General features: G+C 32.7%; 3 protein-coding genes and 1 long non-coding RNA gene across 5 annotated transcripts in view; 2 read left to right on the forward strand and 2 right to left on the reverse strand.

Annotated features, from left to right (window-relative positions):
• The window catches only part of LOC135844824 (type-2 histone deacetylase 1), a 49,949-nt gene extending 41,920 nt beyond the window's left edge, over window positions 1-8,029 (reverse strand). Inside the window, exon 1 of the mRNA XM_065363190.1 lies at window positions 7,774-8,029. Within this exon, the coding sequence (XP_065219262.1) occupies window positions 7,774-7,828 (55 nt within the window). The 5' untranslated portion in view covers window positions 7,829-8,029. The remainder of the gene's footprint in view (window positions 1-7,773) is intronic.
• A 227-nt stretch (window positions 8,030-8,256) lies between these two features.
• Naa40 (N-alpha-acetyltransferase 40) lies at window positions 8,257-9,458 on the forward strand. The gene is made up of 2 exons (XM_065363197.1): window positions 8,257-8,489; window positions 8,608-9,458. Exon 2 carries the CDS (start codon window positions 8,611-8,613, stop codon window positions 9,292-9,294), a length of 684 nt encoding a protein of 227 aa, XP_065219269.1. The 5' UTR covers window positions 8,257-8,489; window positions 8,608-8,610; the 3' UTR covers window positions 9,295-9,458.
• A 115-nt stretch (window positions 9,459-9,573) lies between these two features.
• LOC135844827 (calaxin) lies at window positions 9,574-13,986 on the forward strand. Its single transcript, XM_065363196.1, has 6 exons — window positions 9,574-9,851; window positions 11,775-12,026; window positions 12,110-12,209; window positions 12,377-12,645; window positions 13,378-13,679; window positions 13,766-13,986. Coding segments are annotated over exons 1-5 (852 nt in total). The 5' UTR covers window positions 9,574-9,849; the 3' UTR covers window positions 13,607-13,679; window positions 13,766-13,986.
• Window positions 13,987-14,781: 795 nt separating this feature from the next.
• LOC135844832 (uncharacterized) overlaps window positions 14,782-19,060 on the reverse strand; it is a 30,733-nt gene continuing 26,454 nt past the window's right edge. Inside the window, exons 3-6 of one of the 2 annotated variants that reach the window (XR_010558645.1) lie at window positions 15,908-16,020; window positions 15,595-15,812; window positions 15,415-15,504; window positions 14,782-15,325 (exon numbers count right to left, since the gene is read on the reverse strand). This is a non-coding gene — a long non-coding RNA (uncharacterized LOC135844832). The remainder of the gene's footprint in view (window positions 15,326-15,414; window positions 15,505-15,594; window positions 15,813-15,907; window positions 16,021-19,060) is intronic. The other variant, XR_010558644.1, reaches the window with a different exon arrangement.

The following is a 19,060-nucleotide window of genomic DNA, read 5'->3' on the forward strand; positions in this document are numbered from 1 at the left end:
AATGACTATTTAAAATTCGAAAAGTCGTTTTGTAAGTTGAAAAAGAAAACACCAATCAATATCGGCCAATCAGAATGTGGCATTTTGAAATATTGATGAAATGCATTAATAAGCATTTAAAAGACCCTAAAAGAAGCTCAATAAATTAATATTGACCAATCAGAACGTGGCATTTTGAAGTTTCAAGGAATGCATTCATAACTAATGAATGGCAACCAATCATAACACTGCAAATTGAAAGTTCAAGTAGATGGATGAGTGTTCATTGAATATTCTAAAAGTCGTTTTCAAAAGTTGAATACAAAACACTAATCAATATCGACCAATACGAATGTGCCATTTTGAAATATTGATAAAATATATTGATAAAGATGGCAAAGACTCAAAAGCAGTTCAGTTATTAATATCAACCAATCAGAACGCATAATTCTGAAACTTTGATGAAATGCATTAAAAATTGTAAAAGAATCTAAATCAGCTGAATAGTATAATGTTTTCAACTTATCAAAACGACGCTTTTTGAAACTTTGACAAAATGTGTTCAAAAAATTGTAAAAAGGGCTTCGAATGGTTCAATAACCGTTTTCGATCAATCAATACGCTTCGTTTCGAAACTTTAACGAAATCTGTTCAAAAAATTTGGAAAGAACCTTAATCTGGTCTATAATCATATTCGACCAATCACAACATTGGATTTTGAAATAATGATGGAATGCGTTTGTAATGATGTATCAAGCACTCGAAAAGCTCAATAAATTAATATCAATCAATCAGAACAAGGCATTTTGAAATTTTTTTTGATTGCATTTATAAAAAGCTCATTAATTAATTTCGACCAATCAGAGCGCAGAATTTTGAAACTTTCATTAAATGTAATAAAAAACTGTAAAAGTATCTAAATCTGCTTGATAATAATTTTTTCGACCAATCAAAACGCAGCTTTTCGAAACATTAATAAAATGTATTTAAAAAATGTAAAAGAATCTAAATCGGCAAAATAGTGATTTTTACAACCAATCAAAACGCAGCAGTTCGTAACTTTGACAAAAGTGTTCAAAAAGTTGTAATACATAAGATCCTCGAACAGTTCAATAATCATTTTCGACCAATCAGAACATTGGAGTTTTAAATACCGATGAAATGCGTTTATAATGCTGTATCAGGCACTCAAAAAGCTCGATAAATTAATATCGACCAATCAAAACATAGCATTTTGAAATCTTCATGGAATGCATTTATATAGTTGTATCAAGCACTCAAAAAGCTCAATAATCACTTTCGACCAATCAGAACGCTGAATTTTGAAACATTGATGAAAATTGTATTAAAAATTGTGAAAGAATCAAAATCAGCTCAATAGTAATGTTTTCAACCAATCAGAACGCAGCTTTTTGAAACTTTGACAAAATGTGTTCAAAAAGTTGTAAAAAGAGCCAGAACAGTTCAATAATCATTTTCGACCAATCATAGCGCTACATTTTGAAACATTAATGAAATCTGTTCAAAAAGTTTTGAAAGGACCTCAATCAAGTCAATAATCATTTTCGACCAATCAGAACATTGGATTTTGTGTTTCGGAGTTTTCATGATGCTATACTTATAATTTTTCTCATCGTTTCATTCCATGCCCGTAATATTTGATCAATTTTTCGTTGTTTTCAACATTTGTTAAAAATTTGAATATTTTTACTATGCTTTATCAATTTACAGTCAATTTCACATATTTTAATAACATTTTTACAAATTTACAAGTAATTTTTGCAGAACTTTACTCAGTTACGTTGATTTTCTATCAATTATGGTAATATTCAATACTGAGAGACCGGTTTAACAATTTTTATAACACTTTAATGCATTTATCATTCCATTTTGTGACTATTAAATCAACTTTTACCGACTCAACAACTCTGACACCTACGGTTAAAAAACGATCCAGGGAGGACCAAAAATTCCATTATTTTCATCGTTATTTCTATTCCGTATCTACTCGGCGGCGTTGCGTTGTTTAATTAACTATAGGACTACTAGGACTATACGTAATATAGGAATAAATGAGCTTCCATACATTAAATAAACTTTCTTCTCGCAGACTCGCTCGAGCTATTGTATTAAAACGCGAAAATAATACACACGTTTATATTGTGCCAACTTAATGTACACCGCATCTCAGCAACGAGGTAATTAAATTTCGGTCATTTTAATATAAAAGCGAGCGTTCGTACGTATAATTTGATTGGATTTCACTGTCAATATCAGCGCACTCTTATAAAATACTCCCATCTCTCGTCGTCGTACGAGTATAAACCGCGTTGAAAGGTTTCTTCGGCTCACATTCTGCTTTTGCCTGCTGCTGCGGTGCTGTTCGATAATGCAATTACGAAATATTTCAACCTTTGCTTTTCTACATATACACGTCATCGTCATCGTCACGAACGTGTGCTTTGAGGAAAATTCTTCTCCTTCTCTCTCTCTCTCCACTTACGAGTATAAACCGCGTCGCTGGTATACAAAGTGTATATGGTACACATAGAAGATGGTCAATTTAAAAAAGAGAAATACTTTCTCCATTATGTACGCGAAAAAATGCCGCCGCTTTTAACTTTCGATGAATATTTCAAAATATTCCTCATACAGCAACAACTCGACGTCGATGAAAAACAACCTTCCTCTTTTATATGCGTGAAAATATGAATTTTCAACTTGACCTTCAACGTTTTATCACATCCTTTTTTAGTGAATACGTACATATTTTTTACCATTATAAATGCAAAAGCCCTCGAGTGAAAAAGAAAGAAATCTAGTTGAAAAAAAAACGTAGATTCTTTTCAATGTAAATTTGCCGTATTTGAAAAACGATTCGCGTAATTTTCAATAATAAAAAAAAAAGAGAGCGAAAAAATCATAAAAGAGAACGAACGGTCGAGATTATCTCGCCATTCTAAAAGAATTTAAATAACGTAATGGAAATGGATTTTTTTTCTTCTTTACCAAAGTGAAATTATCGGATAACTTTGCACGATGGTCAAAACTTTCGCAGGTTTTTTTCCCAATACCCGAGAATGGTAGAGGAGTTTTTCGGTATTCCTTAAAGTTATACCGAGATAATTTTCTCGTATTCGTCGATTAGTCTCTCTTTTTCACGAGCGAGATGGCCAATTGAGATTCGACAAATGCGGTTATTCGTTTCTAAAGAACCTTCTGAGAAAAAAATTATCTCATTTTTTGCCGAATTTTTTTCTGTTTAATTAAATTTTCTTTGAAATTGAATCGAAAGATGAAAGGAAAAAAAAAGCGATGACGTTTTGGTTTTTTGAGATTTAATTTGATAAGAAAAGAAATATAGGCACCTACTTGTGATGTGAAAAGTGTGCATATCTCAGGGTTGTTGTGATCCGGATCATTACGTGATCCGGATCATGATCCGGATCACATTTGAGTGATCTGTATCCGTGATCCGGATCATTTTCTGGAGTAGGAATCGTGATCCGTGATCCGGATCATTATTCCACAAGGATTCGTGATCTATGATCCGATTCAAAATTTTCCGCAGATCATTTTTTCACGGATCCTTTTTTTTTCACCAGTAATGCTGCACTGCTGCATGTTTTTGCTTTGAAAATTCGATTTTATTAAAAATTAATGGAGTTGAACTCAATTTGTTGGATATTGATGTAGGTAAAATCGACGTAATGTCATTGGTTTTTCGCTAGGATGCCTAGTTTTTGATTTTTTGACAAAAAACCGCAAGTAAAACTTTTTGAAAATTATTTTTTGAAAAATTTGCACACTGTGTTTCATAAAAGTCAATCTGGAGGCGAAAGGAAGCGTCCTACGAAAAAATTACAAATGACCAAAATTGTAGAGAATTAAATTTCCAATCGACATGATCTCATTAGTTTTTCTCTAGGATGCTTAGTTTTTGGTTTATTGACAAAAAACTAAAAATTTTTGAAATGTAAAAATTTCATTTTTCAATTTCTGCAAATTTTCAAGCTGAGGCTGACTTTTTCCCACCCCTGTATAATGTGTTATTGCAAATTTTTTGAAAATAAAACGGAGACTATTTCGTTTTTTCACGTTTTTGTTCAATCTTCAATTTAAAAAAACCAATTTAGTACCTAGTACAATTTCCTTGAAATGATCCGAAAAACGATCCGTGAAATTTGATCCGGATCACTTTTTTCTGGAGTGATTCGTGATTCGTGATCCGGATCACAATTTCCCGAAAGATCTTTGATCCGTGATCCGGATCACAAATTTCTCAATGATTCGTGATCCGTGATTCGGATCAAATTTCCGTGATCCGCAACAACCCTGGCATATCTTGACGATGGATTTTCGGTAATAAATCAGTCATTATTAATTTTGAAAAAAGAGGTGATTTTAAACGTAGGTGCTATGAAAAGAGAAGCGATCGCTGATAATATTCAAAAGAAAAAAATTTACCAGAACAGTTTTCACTTAAAAATTTCAATTTGTTTTGAAAATTCTCAAACTTTGAACTTTTTTGGGTGATGAAGGTTCAATAGTAAGGACTTGAAATGTCTCTTGATTTTATGTTTTACCACAATTTTGGCAGCATTTTCAGGGTGTCCACTCATTTTTTCTGGAATAGTATATTACACAACGAGGGCCGAAAAAGTGATTTTGGACGAGGGTGAGGTTTGTGACCCTTTTCCCTGACTTTTCCAGGTTTTCCAAACCAATTTTTTCATTTTCCAGACCATTTTTCTCAATTTTCTAGGCTCACCCCATAATTTAATTCAATTTGGGGGGGGGGTAATTTTTTTCATAAGCTTCTCTCTTCAAACTGGATACTTCTTCGGATATAAAAAACAGCTTAACTTTGATTAGGTATTAACTTTTCTAATTAAAAATAGGCGAGAGCTTTCGAAAATTTTCATTTCAAGATGCCTGAAAACAAGTTTTTTTTTGAATGCAAAGAGTGTTTATTTTTTGGTTTTTTAAATTTTAATATTGGAATGGATGTTTTTTTGAAGGAAGTTTACTCTTGAAAAAGAAAAGAGAACGGGCGGAAGCTTCTGAGAATTTGAGTTTCGAGAGGCATAAAAACGAGTTTTTTTATGTGAGGACGAGTAGCTTTTTTTGACTTTTAAAATTTTAGAATATTTGAATTATGTTTGGTTTCTTTTTTAATGAGGACGAGTAGCTTTTTTTGGTTTTTAAAATCTTAGAATAAGTATTTGAATTATGTTTTTTTTTTTTTGAAGGAAGTTGATTTTGAAAAGGAAAACAGAACAGGCTCAAGCGAGGGTGAAAGCTCTTGTAAATTTGTATGCATTTCGAGATGCTTAAAAACTATGTTTTTTTCGTGAAAAGTTCATTTTTTGTCATAAAAACTTGATTTTTATAATCTAGAAATTTTCATGTTGCTTTTGAAAAAGAAAAGAAAACAAGCCCGAGCGAAGCAAGGGCAAAAGCTTATGAAAATTTGTACTTCGAGAAGTGAAAAATAGTGTTTTCCTTTCATCACAGGTCCTTATTCAAAATTTTCAATCGATCGTTTTTTCAAAATTCCAGGGATTTTGCGTGAAAATTACGAAATTCCCTGACTTTTCCCCGACTTTTCCAGACCGACCAAATTCCCTGACTTTTCCAGGTTTTCCAGACCTGTGAACACCCTGATTTTGCCGAATTCACAAACATATATAACTTTTCGGTGATTATCCAGTGATTTTAATTATTTTTTGAGTGCTTCAACATCATTTTAACCAGTTTTCAACACTTTTTCACGCAATTTTGACAAATTTCATTGAATTTTCTTCATTTTTTAATGATTTACAGTGTTTCTAAAGCTTTTACTTGCGTTTACAAGAAGCTTATATGATTTTTTAATACAATTTTTTCATAATTTTGTTGCATTTTACAAAAATTTCATCGCTTTTTGAGAATATTCGGTGATTTTAAAGTACTTTGAAACGCTTTCACCAAATCGTAACATGTTCATAATATTTTCTACAACATTTTTGGCAAATCTTATCAAAATTTCATTACTTTTCAGCAATTTTCAGAGATTTTATTACTTTTCTGAGTGTTTTTACATCATCATAACGCGTTTCAACACTTTTTCATGCTTATTCGCCAATTTCCACCAGATTTTTTTTATTTCAGATTTCAACATGACACATATTTTTCAATAAAGTTGATAGAAAAAAGTAGTCAAGTTTCCTCAAATCCTATTTAAGCTCCCCCCCCCCAAATAAAAAAGAAAAAAAATTGCATTCATTTTTTGAACGAAGCTAAGCCAAAATAATACAGGGTGCCCACCAAAATTACCAAATCGGAATGCAAAAGCTTTTGTGAGACCCCCTTTCAAAATTACTGCAGGATTTTACACCCCTCACCCCATCAAAAAATGCTTAGTCAACATTGATAGTAATATTTTCCCTGTATTAAAGCATTTTTCACATCAATTTAAATTCCTTCGACACGAATATGAAGTTTAATTTTCTATTATAAATATCTTAATCGAAGCTGGGAGGAGGGGGCTCATTTGATCTGCAAGCTGTATATTTAAATCTTCTCAAATTTTGGAACAATGAAGGACAGAAATTGAAATCAAATCAATTCACACAAATTGTTTAAACCGATGCAAATAACAAATAATCAATCGCAGATTACTAATCCGGGGAGGGGGGGGGTACCACTCTACCAAAGTCGTTCCAAGTTTCGTTTTTGAAGGGGAAGAGGACAATAACCTTCCCTGCTCCATCCAGCTCATCACCTTGAGGGGCTTGAGGATTCATAATCATAACTGGTTGGCTCAGTTTTTAGTACTTAGACTTACTACGTAGAAATTAAATCATCAATACACTAGATTCGCATCGATCGGTAATCTTTTCACCATTTTACAAAAACAATTAACTTTACTTTATTGGGTACCAAGTAGTTCTCGTCCTTGTTCTCCTATACCATAAAATACTTTGGTGAGAAATCGAGATTACTTATTGTGTCATTCATTGTATCGATTATGTTAACATGGAACATAAAAAGTTCCAAGCTTTGAAAATTGGCAACGAACGGTGAATAATGCCTTTTACGAGTTTTAGACAGCCTCACAAATCGTCCGAGTGTTTTTCACTCTCTCAGAAACAGTTTTCAAAACGCAGAATATTGTTCAATGAGTGTAGTTAACTGTTGAAATGAACGGATGAACGATAATGCGACGGTGACGGTTGCTAATCACTGCTGGCGAAGACATTAAGACCATAATACGAAACCTCTTGAAATAGACATTGACTGTCAGGTGAATAAACGCGGAATTGATTTTAATAAAGAATCTCTTCTGTTTCATCGGTGGCTGTGGCGCCGCAGACCATCGTCGTGTACTTGGCATGGGATCAATTTCAGCGCTTGTCTATGCTAAAAAGCTACATATATCTTGTCATACTTGTCACGAACATTATTATTTAAGACTAATAAAAGATAAAAACATAAGTGGTGTTGAAATGTTTGTGGATTTCTTTCGTATACGAAAATCTGGAATTTTGATACAAAACCAAAATACTGTAGAAAATTTCGTTCCCAGCGAAATCACTGTTGAACAAAAATAACAACAGGAGAATTTTATCACGTCAGGATTTTTATGAGAATATTTTCACCACCGTCAAAACGAATAGTAAAGACATACAGCATAAATCCGTTAGAAGTATACGAAGCGCTACTACGATGTAGAAATCGCTCAATTGTAAAAATACAATCGATTGAATATTAATTACAGGTATTACACAGGTAAACATACGGAGTACTCACTCGAATGTAAAACACAATAGCACCAAAGCCAATGAAGTCGCCAAAAAAGGATCATGATTCACAACATAATCGATAACTTATTTTAAATACATTGATAGTCACTTCTTTTTAATAAAATAATCGGAAATGTAACCGTTTTTCATAATTTTTCAAACAACGCGAACAAATTAATTACTAATTACATAAACAACACCTGTTCATAAACTCAACACACAAGTCCACTGGTTCAGGACCATGTTTTCATGCTGAAATATTTTTGTTTATGTTTGCGAATTTCACGGAAATCGGCGTGACCTCGTTCAAAAAATCCGAAATCTTTTTTCATCTCGTGAAACTAAATTTCAAACACCGAAAAGGCAACACTGCAACATAAAAAATTCAAAAATGTTACTAGCAACTCTGTAGGAATTTTGCGTAACTATCAAAAATCTGTGCTAATTTTTTTCAATCAGCTGTTTTGAATAAACAATCCGCAAGATTGATTCTGTGGTACAATTATCATAATGCGTTTTCACTCGTTGGAATCGGCGCGAAGCGTGTGTTTTTTGTGTGATTTTCGCTATTTAACTAGTTATTCGGTATAAAAACGTAAACTGAAATGTGTTAACGAAGAAATAAATCCATTAGAATCAACGGCAACTTGGTATCAACGGCTGGAACCATTTATATCATAGTAACCATATCCATTTCCAGAACTACGAAACACCTCCGGCTCTGTAAGTCACACACACCGAACATTTCGTTTTACTCCGATAATAGGATAATATTACTCGAGATGTCTCATTTCACTTCGATTACCAGTACGTTATTCTCATGCAATGTTCCTTATTTCAGGGAATGAGTAACAGAAAGGAGCTAGGCTTGACGTCGAAAGACAAACGTATGATTCGAAAAGCTCGACAGAAGTTGGTCCAGGTAGCCTGGGAAGTCGTTCAGAAAGCAAACAACGTTCCAGATCCTCTCGAAAAGTTCAAAGCATTTAAGAAATTTACCAAAGGAGATTTCACCGCGGAATTATCATGTCATCCGGTGACCGAACTAGATAAACAAACAAAAGAGGCGATTTTCGATTTAGAAAGGGATAATATGAAACAATTATACGAAGACTGTGATTGGGGCTGGCACGAGAAAAAGAAACGCGAAGAAATGTTCGATGATCGAGCTCGATATCTTATCGCCAAGGCTCCGGATGGTAAATTAGTCGCATTTTCACATTATAGATTTGATTTAGATTTTGACATAGAAGTATTGTATTGCTACGAACTACAATTGGTGCCGGAAACACGTCGTAAAGGACTGGGCAAGTTCATGTTACAAATTTTAGAACTAATCGCATTTTCTAACAACATGAAAAAAGTTGTACTCACCGTATTGAAAAATAATCTAGAAGCAATGCAATTTTTCAAAGTTATGAATTACGAAGCGGACGAAACATCGCCGATGGACGATGCCTTTGAAACGTATGATTACATAATTTTATGTAAGAAAAATAAGAAATTAGCCTCTCAGAACTCTGAATGATACTGAAATTATTTTTGATTAATATTAAATCGATAATAATAACTTTTCTTTCCTCTAAATGAGTAATTTGCTCTTCCATGCTTACATGTTTAGATTATTTTATACCTATTTTTTTTTCATCATGTAATAAAATTGTGAATAAATATCGTTTATGACGAAGTCTATATTAATGATTTATTTCTACTCCGGAAATTAAATTTTAGCATGTCGTGATCCCTATTCCAATAAATAAATCAAAACTTAACAATCACGCAAATTCAAGGCCGGAAATTAAAAGAAAAATTAATTATGGTTGTCATCAACACAGGTATTAGACTTTCGTTCAGAAAGTTCAATTTTTCTTTTAAAGGCTAGCACGGAATTATGTAAAAATAACATACCCACACAATTACTTTGATAATCAATAAAAGTAAATGTAATTTCTTTTATATAACTTTCGCGTTAGTTAGTATTAATTTTTTCATTTTAATGCATCACTAGTCATTCCTCATTATTCAACCTGGAGCTGCAGTTCAACTAGGAATCTTTTTGGCAGATCGAGAAAGAAAATTCAAAATGTAAGTATACAACTGAATTCTTATTTGTGTGGATTTTATGAAAATAATGCCCAATCACCAGTATTATTTGAAGCACATTTTTATATTTTTTCGCGATGACTTTATTTTTACATTTTGCTGATCGAATGAAACCTTTTCATCATTTTAATACGAATCCAGAACAATACTTTGAAAAATAATAGGCCTGTGGTTACTGAATTTTTTGGAATTAATGTTGCTTTTTCGAAATACCTATTAATCAGGAATATTGATCAACATTCTTGGAACAAACATATTATTGATATTTTACAATTTTTTTAAAAAGTAAGAAAAAACAGAATTTTTTGGCAAAAAAGTGATAGTTTTTGGCAATTTGTGACAAAAAAGGGATGGCTTCAGACAACTTTATTTGAAAAAAAAAAAGTAAAAATCGTTGGCAATTTTGCTAAAAATTGAAATTTTTTTCAAAAAGCAAAATTTTTTGACAATTTTTGAGAATTACTCTCAAGATGTACGAAAAAATTAAATTTTTAAAAATTTGTTTGAAAAAATAACAAACAGTTAGGTAACTTGAGTAATTAAAATGCAGAAAAAATAACTTAGTTACTAAAAAAGTAAACCAGTGCGAGCCTTGAGTATCAACCAAACAACTACTCAGAACTCAGACATAGGTTTTGCCAATTTTTCCCCACAGTAGGTATAAACACTCATTCATAAGATCACCGATTCACTCACAAAACTTTTTCGGCGACCTTTTCGAAAAATTGAGAACCTGTTGTTGTTGTTGTTGAGTGTTTTTCAAAGTGGTCCAAAAATTGCACGATTCAATTGGCCAGCGATTGCCTTGAAAAAAAATCATTGATTGAAAATTATGTCTCGCCGGAGGGAGGGGGGTAGAGAAGCTCCAATGTTTCAACAACTGCATGAACCACTGGAAAATATGACTGTGCACTACTATCTGAAAATGATTGGATCTACCATCATTTTTTGAGAGCCACTTTCGACACCACTGAAACCAAGAAAATTTTCAAGACATCAAGAGCCATGTTTTTCAAAAAAAAAAAAAAGAAAAATCCCAAAATCTTGGAAAAGTCTAAATTGGCAGCTACAATTCAATTCTTAGAATTTCGTACTTAGAATATTATTCTAGCAAATATGAAGTTTTAATGCCAACTTTCGACAAGAGTAAATGTATTTTTTGAGCCTGAACTTTTTTTAAAAAATCATGAAATTGATGAAATTTAAAAATGTAGGATTGGAGAGCAAATGAATCTCGAAATTCGATTACAATTGAAGTATAATTTCGTGCAAAAGATTCCCAAAGTTGTGACAGCTCCCAAGCACTTTTTAGTATTTCACAAAATTTTTCAAAAAATCAGCTCTCAAAAATGCTGCAGAACAAATATCAATTTTTGAACTGGCACTCTCCGATTTGAACAAAAACCACCATCAAGATGTAAGTTCATTTTCGGATTTTTGGAGTATTTTCAAAAATTCTCCAAAATTCCAAAAATGTACTTCAAGACTTGAAATTCCTGACTCTCGTTACAGGGTTTTACTAGGACAATATGCTCTTTCGAATTCTATGTAGCTTGATTTAGTTTTAATTGGATTGTGCCAGTTCAAAAGTTCTCTTGCAAGCTGCAACAAGTCTTTTACACGAATAAAAAAAATAATTTTCACAATAATAAAAACACTGCAAATTATTAGGCCAATAATGTAAGAATGTAACTTACGTACATTTTCCCTAAACAAACCAAACTCCTTCTTTCACATCATTCTGCAACCTGTTACCAACAAATTGTAAGATTGGTTGCCCAGCCAAAACATACTCGGCGAACCGGTTTCATTCTACTTCTAAAAATTTCTTTGCGTGTCCTAATTGAACACGAGACTAAACTTAAAGACAATGATTGGCATTTAACATGCAACTTATTGTTACAGGAATAACGATAACAATCAAAAATCGATGTGGAAACAACAGAAAAGTGCCAGGCTTTTAATGCGAAGTGTCTCGTTATTCGTTGCTAGTGGTAGGCGAGCATCGATTACACCAGCTAAAGCTTTGAAAGCCATAAGCAATGAACGAGATAAGAATTGCGTTATGCAAGCAAATCAACAGCAATCGAAGACAATTCGAAGTAAATCGTCTAGTGATTTGACGGATTCTTTGAGGAAGCAAACCCATTTCAGCAAGTGAGTAGTTAAAGTTATGAATTATCACCTCGTATAGGTGTTCGATGCTCTTTATTTTACTCATTTTCTTCGCTCGTAACTAGGGAAGAAATTGATAAACTTTGCGTTTTATTCAAGAAGATAATCTCTTCGAATGAACTTTTATACGGATCGCAAGCTTTTTCTTATTCGTCTCATGCTGAGGTAAGAAAAATAAAATCGTAAAATAAAGTCCAAATTATTAATTAATAATTTTTTTCGATTGATACTTAGTATCGAAAGTCAATATAGCCCATGTTCACAAACGCGGTATACCTATATTTTATACCGAAAGCGTCTATCAATTAATAACTCCTGCTTTGTTTTTTTAGACGACAAAAAACAAAGGAATGGATCGCATAATGTTTCGAGAATTATTACACAACACATTTCATATATTAACCGAGGACGTACTGATGGATCGAATATTTAGCGCTTTCGATAGACGCAGCGATGGTATAATCCATATGGACGAATGGGTTTTAGGATTATCTATTTTTCTACGCGGTACTCTCGAAGAGCAAATAGCTTTCTCGTTTTTCATATACGATTTGAACTCAGACGGCGTTATCACAAAAGAAGAGATCTTTACTTTATTAAGGTAGGTTCCAACTTCCAACCAACCAATGGAATTCGTGTTTCTTGTAATTTAAATTTTTAATTCATTATAAAATTTAAAAAATGCAAGTTCGCGTGTGACTGAAATTGAGTATAAAAAAGTTGTAAAATTAAAATAGCAAAAGAAACCATTTTAATGTCAGTTTTAGCATACCTACGTAAACCTGCTTAATCACGAATGCAGGGAAAATTACTGCACTTTGGATAATTTTTAATACATATTTGCAGCGTAATTTATAATCTTTTGGCATTAGAACTTGTATGTTTATCAAAATCCCCTTTTTTAGTCGCGACGTTTGACGATATTTACCTACTTCGTCATCGTAAAAACGTACGTACAAATCGTGAACTGAACATCGCCATAGTTATTAGGTACCTATAACCAGTCAGCTCGATCATCGAAAACGTAAAATCATAATAATAAATTACACCAGATGAAACAAAGAATCGAACCTTTCCTCATGTCGATCATCAAAATATATAAAATCACATAACGTTAATGCACCTGACAGCACGATAAATTCAATCCAAATACCGTTACATTTTCTGTACCATTTGGCGAAAATAAAACCAGTACAAACAACAAAACGAGCTTCCAGTATCAAGTACCCGTTTACACACGAATCTCGACCATCCAATCCATTTTTTCTTAAACCGTGTATGCAAATCGAACCACTTCCAAGGTCGTCTTATCTAACAACCTCTCTTTTAACAGGAACAGCTTGCTGAAACTACCACAAGATGAAGATCCTGACGAAAGCATCAAAGATCTGGCAGATATAGCGTTAAAAAAACTAGACTGTGACAAAGATAATAAAGTATCGTTTCAAGATTTTCGTCGAGCAGTTGTTCGAGATAATTTGTTGCTGGAAGCTTTGGGTCAATGTTTACCTAGCGAAGAAGTCTGTAAACGGTTCCTATCGTCTCTGAGTGTTAAACAATGATACCTCTTCGTTTGCATATTTCAGTAGGATGCGACTATGGACAAATCTGGAATAAATTCGCGTAGATAGTTTGGTAATGTAAATTCATCTATCAGCATTCAGCAATGTTAAGTAAACGTTACCTATGTATTGCGAATAAAGTGAAGTGCGATTTTTCAGATGGTAAATGCGATCGAGTCTTTCGGAGATTGCATAGGATGATCGTGGATGCTGATGCTGTAAGATTTTCGAAGATGAATCACAGATTATTTTTTATACAACTTTGTCATATTATTTTTAAAGAAAATTTTCAGGTTTTATGAAAGCTTACGTAGATAAGTACAGAAGGATGTCACGATGAATAAAAGACTATAAAAGTAGAAAATATTTTCATTGGAAAAGTTTTATTCGTTTTTTTTTTTATTATTAGATATATTATTATTTTGGAAACAAGTTTCTGATATAAATCTACTGGCTTTATTCCTGGCTTGATTTTTTTGTTATTATGTTTCTAGAAGGACAAATAGGTTATAAAAATTGTCATTAATAAATTCAACAGCAACAGATGACACAAAAATTATCGCACCCCAGGTACACAAATTCGTGTTCTAAAATTAACTTTACGATACTGACTCACTTCAGTACTGAAAGTTCACCTATAGGTAGGTATTCGAGTTTCTGAACATCAGTCGATGAAACACATCTACGTATAATTAAACTCGAAATGATTCCAATTCAATAATATAATTATCCGGGTGAATAATACTTATACATCGTAAAATTCAATCTTTGATGTTTACTCGAACTGTCCAATGAAATGATAAACTTTACATAGGCTATCAACGGTCCGAGTACGATGAGACGAAACCTAAGATGAAAGGTTGTAAATTTTCAACGCTCGTTATCAAAAAAAATTAATTCGTATAAACTTTAATCTCATAATCAATCCTGAAAAACGTGGACCGAAGACGTCGAGTACGAGAAAATTTTCATTTCTAATTTAAAAAGAAACTGCAGCTTAAAATGCATTTTCAGAAAACTCAATTCCAATGTGAACGAATCTTCGAACGAACGTTGGCTGGTTTTGAGTAACCTTACCATACGAATTCTACCGTTGCTATGAGAACAGCAAAGCTTGTATGTCAAGTTTGTAAAAATGAAAGTTACGCAGAAGGAAGGAGACATAAGTTACATCATTTCTCATAGACACACTCGCGTGCACACTCGGTCGTTGTTTACCTTTAGATAAAACCGTGCGATTTTTTTTTTCGGTACCGTTTTGTGCTGGGTATTCGCGTATTTTCCAATAATACTTTCTTAGGTTACTAATTTGGCCAATTTTATCTACATGTAAGTATACCTACTCTGTATGGATATACCTTTTTTAACGTGACTTCTCCCTTTTACGAACGAATAAACTCACGATATAAAAATGCTGACGAAGTGACGATTGCGCAGGCGTATCAATTCAAAAGGGTGCTGGAAATCGAATGCAGTTTTTCAGTACCTTATCTCATCTTATCGGAAAATGTGCGGAAATTCATCATTCGGGTTTTCAAATTATTCGGTTTTGGTTCTCGAACGTGTAAAATTGAAATGTTTTTTCTCCACTTTCGTTGACGAATGATCGTTCAGAACAAGGAATTTTTCGGTCGTCATTGGACTGTTATCAGTTAAATTCGATAAATTATACTCCAGCCGGTAAAGTTCGCGAGGAAAAATACTGCGACGGTCGTTGTCCTACGGGTTTCAAAATCAATCGAGCTTCGTAAGTTAATTTCTTCGGTTATAATAAATCTGCAGCTGAACTGTCGTATACTATTATTTACCTACTGACATTTATTCTTCACTATTGATGACCAATTTTAATTTATTCGTTACAAGTTCTATAAGACTCGGTGTCTATTTTTGTTATTCATCTGTAACATATGGAAATTTATTTTACGATTAGTACTTTAACGAGTAATAAATCAATGTGAAATAGACGACATGTTCATATAATAAGTTACCTATAGTATACCTCTACCTACAGTATAGAGGACTTGGTGGTTGATCATTGTTGATCACCATGCTCATTGATTCACTACAGCCTTCATTACTTTGATAACGAATTTTAGTTTCATTTTAACAAGTTCAAAAATATACTTATCTACTTTGCTTGCCTACACAGGGCTGAAAACAATTGTTTCAGTTATCATGGATTTGGTTTAAACCGAGCCTACGATAACTGAAATTATACGTAAAAAAAACAAAAAAAAAACTTTCATTCTAGTTCACATAGTGTGAAAAAGTTTGCTGAAAAAAGATCCAACTGCAACATACCTGCCAATTACGTATTTCGAAACGTAGGAAAGAAACGCTGGTTACTTGAGGTTAGAAATTAATTCTTCGGTAGGTAGTTGTTTAATTTCAATATCTCTCGTGAAGGTACAAACCTGGAACACGATAATTTCAACTTTCATAATAATAATTCTTCATAGTTTAGATCATCCTATACAGATAAAAATTATGTACAAGATTTTCATAAACAGTGTTACCAAAGATTAGATTTGTTTAAAGTTACCTTTTACTCAAATTTTAACTCCTCAATGAAAAGTTTACGAAGATTTCCAGTTCCTGATCTATCATTACGATAAATAAGAAGAATTATTACTTAATTACGAAATTTATTCGTTTACTTTACATACCCATTCCTACTCACGCCATAATCAGGATTTATTTACCTACATATTTTACTATAGCTTTACTACGATAACTAAGCACATTGCATGACTAGCTTACATTAAGTGGACCGATGAAGGTGATTCTCTCAAATGACACAATACTAATTTCATATACCTACGTATCAAATAACCGTGCACTTGATTTCCTTAACCTGTAAATTCGCCAGTTTCGTACGAAATGTCTATTTATTATTACGATTAACTGTACTGATAACGCAGGTAGGTAAAGTTCGTCGAACGAAAGATGTAATTTTAATTCTCAAATTTTCGCCGTCTCATTAGAGCTGTTAATTTAGGTACCATGATTACGAACTCGTACGTAGTAGGTCATAAAAATCCCTTTAGCTGGTTCGTACAGTGATAGGTAGATAGTTGTCCAATTTGACAATACCAAGTGCCAATCGTCAAGAAGTCTATCAATCAATAACCCGCCAAGATCATACTTTCAGGAATGCCTGTTTCAGATTAGGACATTCTCGTTTTGAATTTAATGGCTGGAATTTTTGACAATGAAACAAGTCTACCTACCCGTTTATTTTGTAATCAAAGATGACATGGATAGCAATAAAAAAAAAAAAAAATGTGCTAAATGCAAATCTTCGATTGTATAACACACACCATACCGGGTGTCCCATCGATTCTACTACCTATCTTCGCAATTTTGAATCAAATAGTACTTGGTAGGTAAGGTCAGTAACATACCTCGTACTATTGAACTCAGCAGACATGTTCATCAAATGTTACCAACCTACGAACTATACCCATATGGTTCACAATAAAATTGCGAAGGTTTGCCAGAATCGATCATGCACCGACACCTATATTAATTTCAAATATGAAAAAATTGGAATAGCTAGACTTTTTTACTCGTATGTAATTATTATTACACTTGATTTTGGTCATACGTATAATATAGCTGCAGTACTTTTAAAAACTATGTACCTATAAACCAGAAAAAAAAGAGTATACACATAATTATCAACCTTGTCCTACTAAATTCAAAACCAAGACCTGATTAATTAAAGATACAAAAGTAACTTATCAATGAAATAATCGCAAATGATGCGTTTAAAACAAAATCAATAAGTACACGTGGTACATGGATAGGTTAGGTAGGTCTTATACATAAAATGATAACATTCGGAATAAAAAATTCACCATATTTTAACCTCAATTCGCATCTCGTCTCGTTTTTTAACTAACATACACAGATATGTAGTTGTTTGACAAAGAGATCATTCAGACAACAAACCGCGTATAGAAAACGTTATTCATAATCACCTCGGGGAGGCGAAATCATTACTTATCAATTAACGCTAAGGTAGCATTTCAAAATGACGTCAGGTATACAATCCTCGAGGCAAAATCGTTTAATATCTACTCGTACCAGGAAATGATCACACCTGGAATTCTGTTCGGTGTGAGATGATCGAACGTGGATTTTTTTTTACAAAGAATAATATTATTGATTTGAATGATAATTTTGTACAGATGCACGTTTATTACGATTTTGTTGAGTTGAATTTCATTCTTCGATTTTAGGCGAATTTCTGATCATTCAAATTACTGTTCTAGAAAATCTGCTGTAAAAGAAGAAATAATGTAATTCAGCAAAAAATCTGATTGAAACTCTAAAGGAGTTCAAAGCCATCACCAATCGATTTGAAAGGTCACAAATAAAGTGAAAACAAAATTTCGCATTTTTCCCATTGAAAGAAATTTTATATTTTTAAAAAATTTACCAAAAATAGAAAAATGAAATTCGACGAGTGAAATTTTCCTTGGAGTTTTAATTGGATTAGATCTGTTCAGACTTGATCAGATCCAATCATTTTCCACTAGAGAGAAATGTCAAGATTCCATTTTTGAAGATTTGTAGAAAAAAGGATGTCTCCAAAGTAATTTTTCCTATTTTGAAAATTTAACATTCAAATTTTGCAAAAAAAAATAACTTTTGGTCAATTTCTGGCAAAAAAAGGCAAATTTTAGCAATTTCTGGCAAAAAGCGACTTTTTGGCAATTTTGGAAAAAAAGTGACTTTTTGTCAATTTCTGCCAAAAAAGTAAGTTTTGGTCAATTTCTGCCAAAAAAAGTGACTTTATGACAATTTCTGGCAAAGAAGTGTCTTTTTGACAATTTTTGGCAAAAAATTGACTTTTGGTCAATTTTTGACAAGAAAGTAAATTTTTGTCAATTTCTGTCAAAAAAAGTATCTAACTTTTGGTCAGTTTCTGGCAGAAACAGGCAACATTAGGCAATTTTTGACAAAAATGTGACTTTTTGTCAATTTTTGCCAAAAAAAGTGACTTTTAGGCAATTTTGGCAAAAAAGTGACTTTTTGTCAATTTCTGCCAAAAAAGTAAGTTTTGGTCAGTTTCTGCCAGAAAAAAGTTAGTTTGGCAATTTCTGGCAAAGAAGTGTCTTTTTGACAATTTTTGGCAAAAAAGTGACTTTTGGTCAATTTCTGGCAAGAAAGTAAATTTTTGTCAATTTCTGGCAAAAAAGTATCTAACTTTTGGTCAATTTCTGGAAAAAAAAGGCAACTTTTTGGCAATTTTTGACAAAAATGTGACGTTTTGGCAATTTTTTGCAAAAATGTGACGTTTTGGCAATTTTTTGTAAAAATTGTGACTTTTTGTCAATTTTTGCCAAAAAATTAACTGTTGGTCAATTTCTGGCAAAAAAAGGCACATTTTAGCAATTTCTGCCAAAAAGTAACTTTTAGGCAATTTTGGCAAAAAACTGACTTTTA

The sequence above is a fragment of the Planococcus citri genome, chromosome 4, assembly GCF_950023065.1.
Source record: "Planococcus citri chromosome 4, ihPlaCitr1.1, whole genome shotgun sequence".
Taxonomy (NCBI): Eukaryota; Metazoa; Arthropoda; class Insecta; order Hemiptera; family Pseudococcidae; genus Planococcus; species Planococcus citri.

Bases quoted from the DNA above. Each gene is read 5' to 3' on its own strand.
- LOC135844827 (XM_065363196.1), top strand. The intron at 12,027-12,109 runs GTGAGTAGTTAA...GCTCGTAACTAG, and splicing joins AAGCAAACCCATTTCAGCAA to GGAAGAAATTGATAAACTTT. The intron at 12,210-12,376 runs GTAAGAAAAATA...TTGTTTTTTTAG, and splicing joins CTTATTCGTCTCATGCTGAG to ACGACAAAAAACAAAGGAAT.
- Naa40 (XM_065363197.1), top strand. From the start codon at position 8,611: ATGAGTAACAGAAAGGAGCTAGGCTTGACGTCGAAAGACAAACGTATG.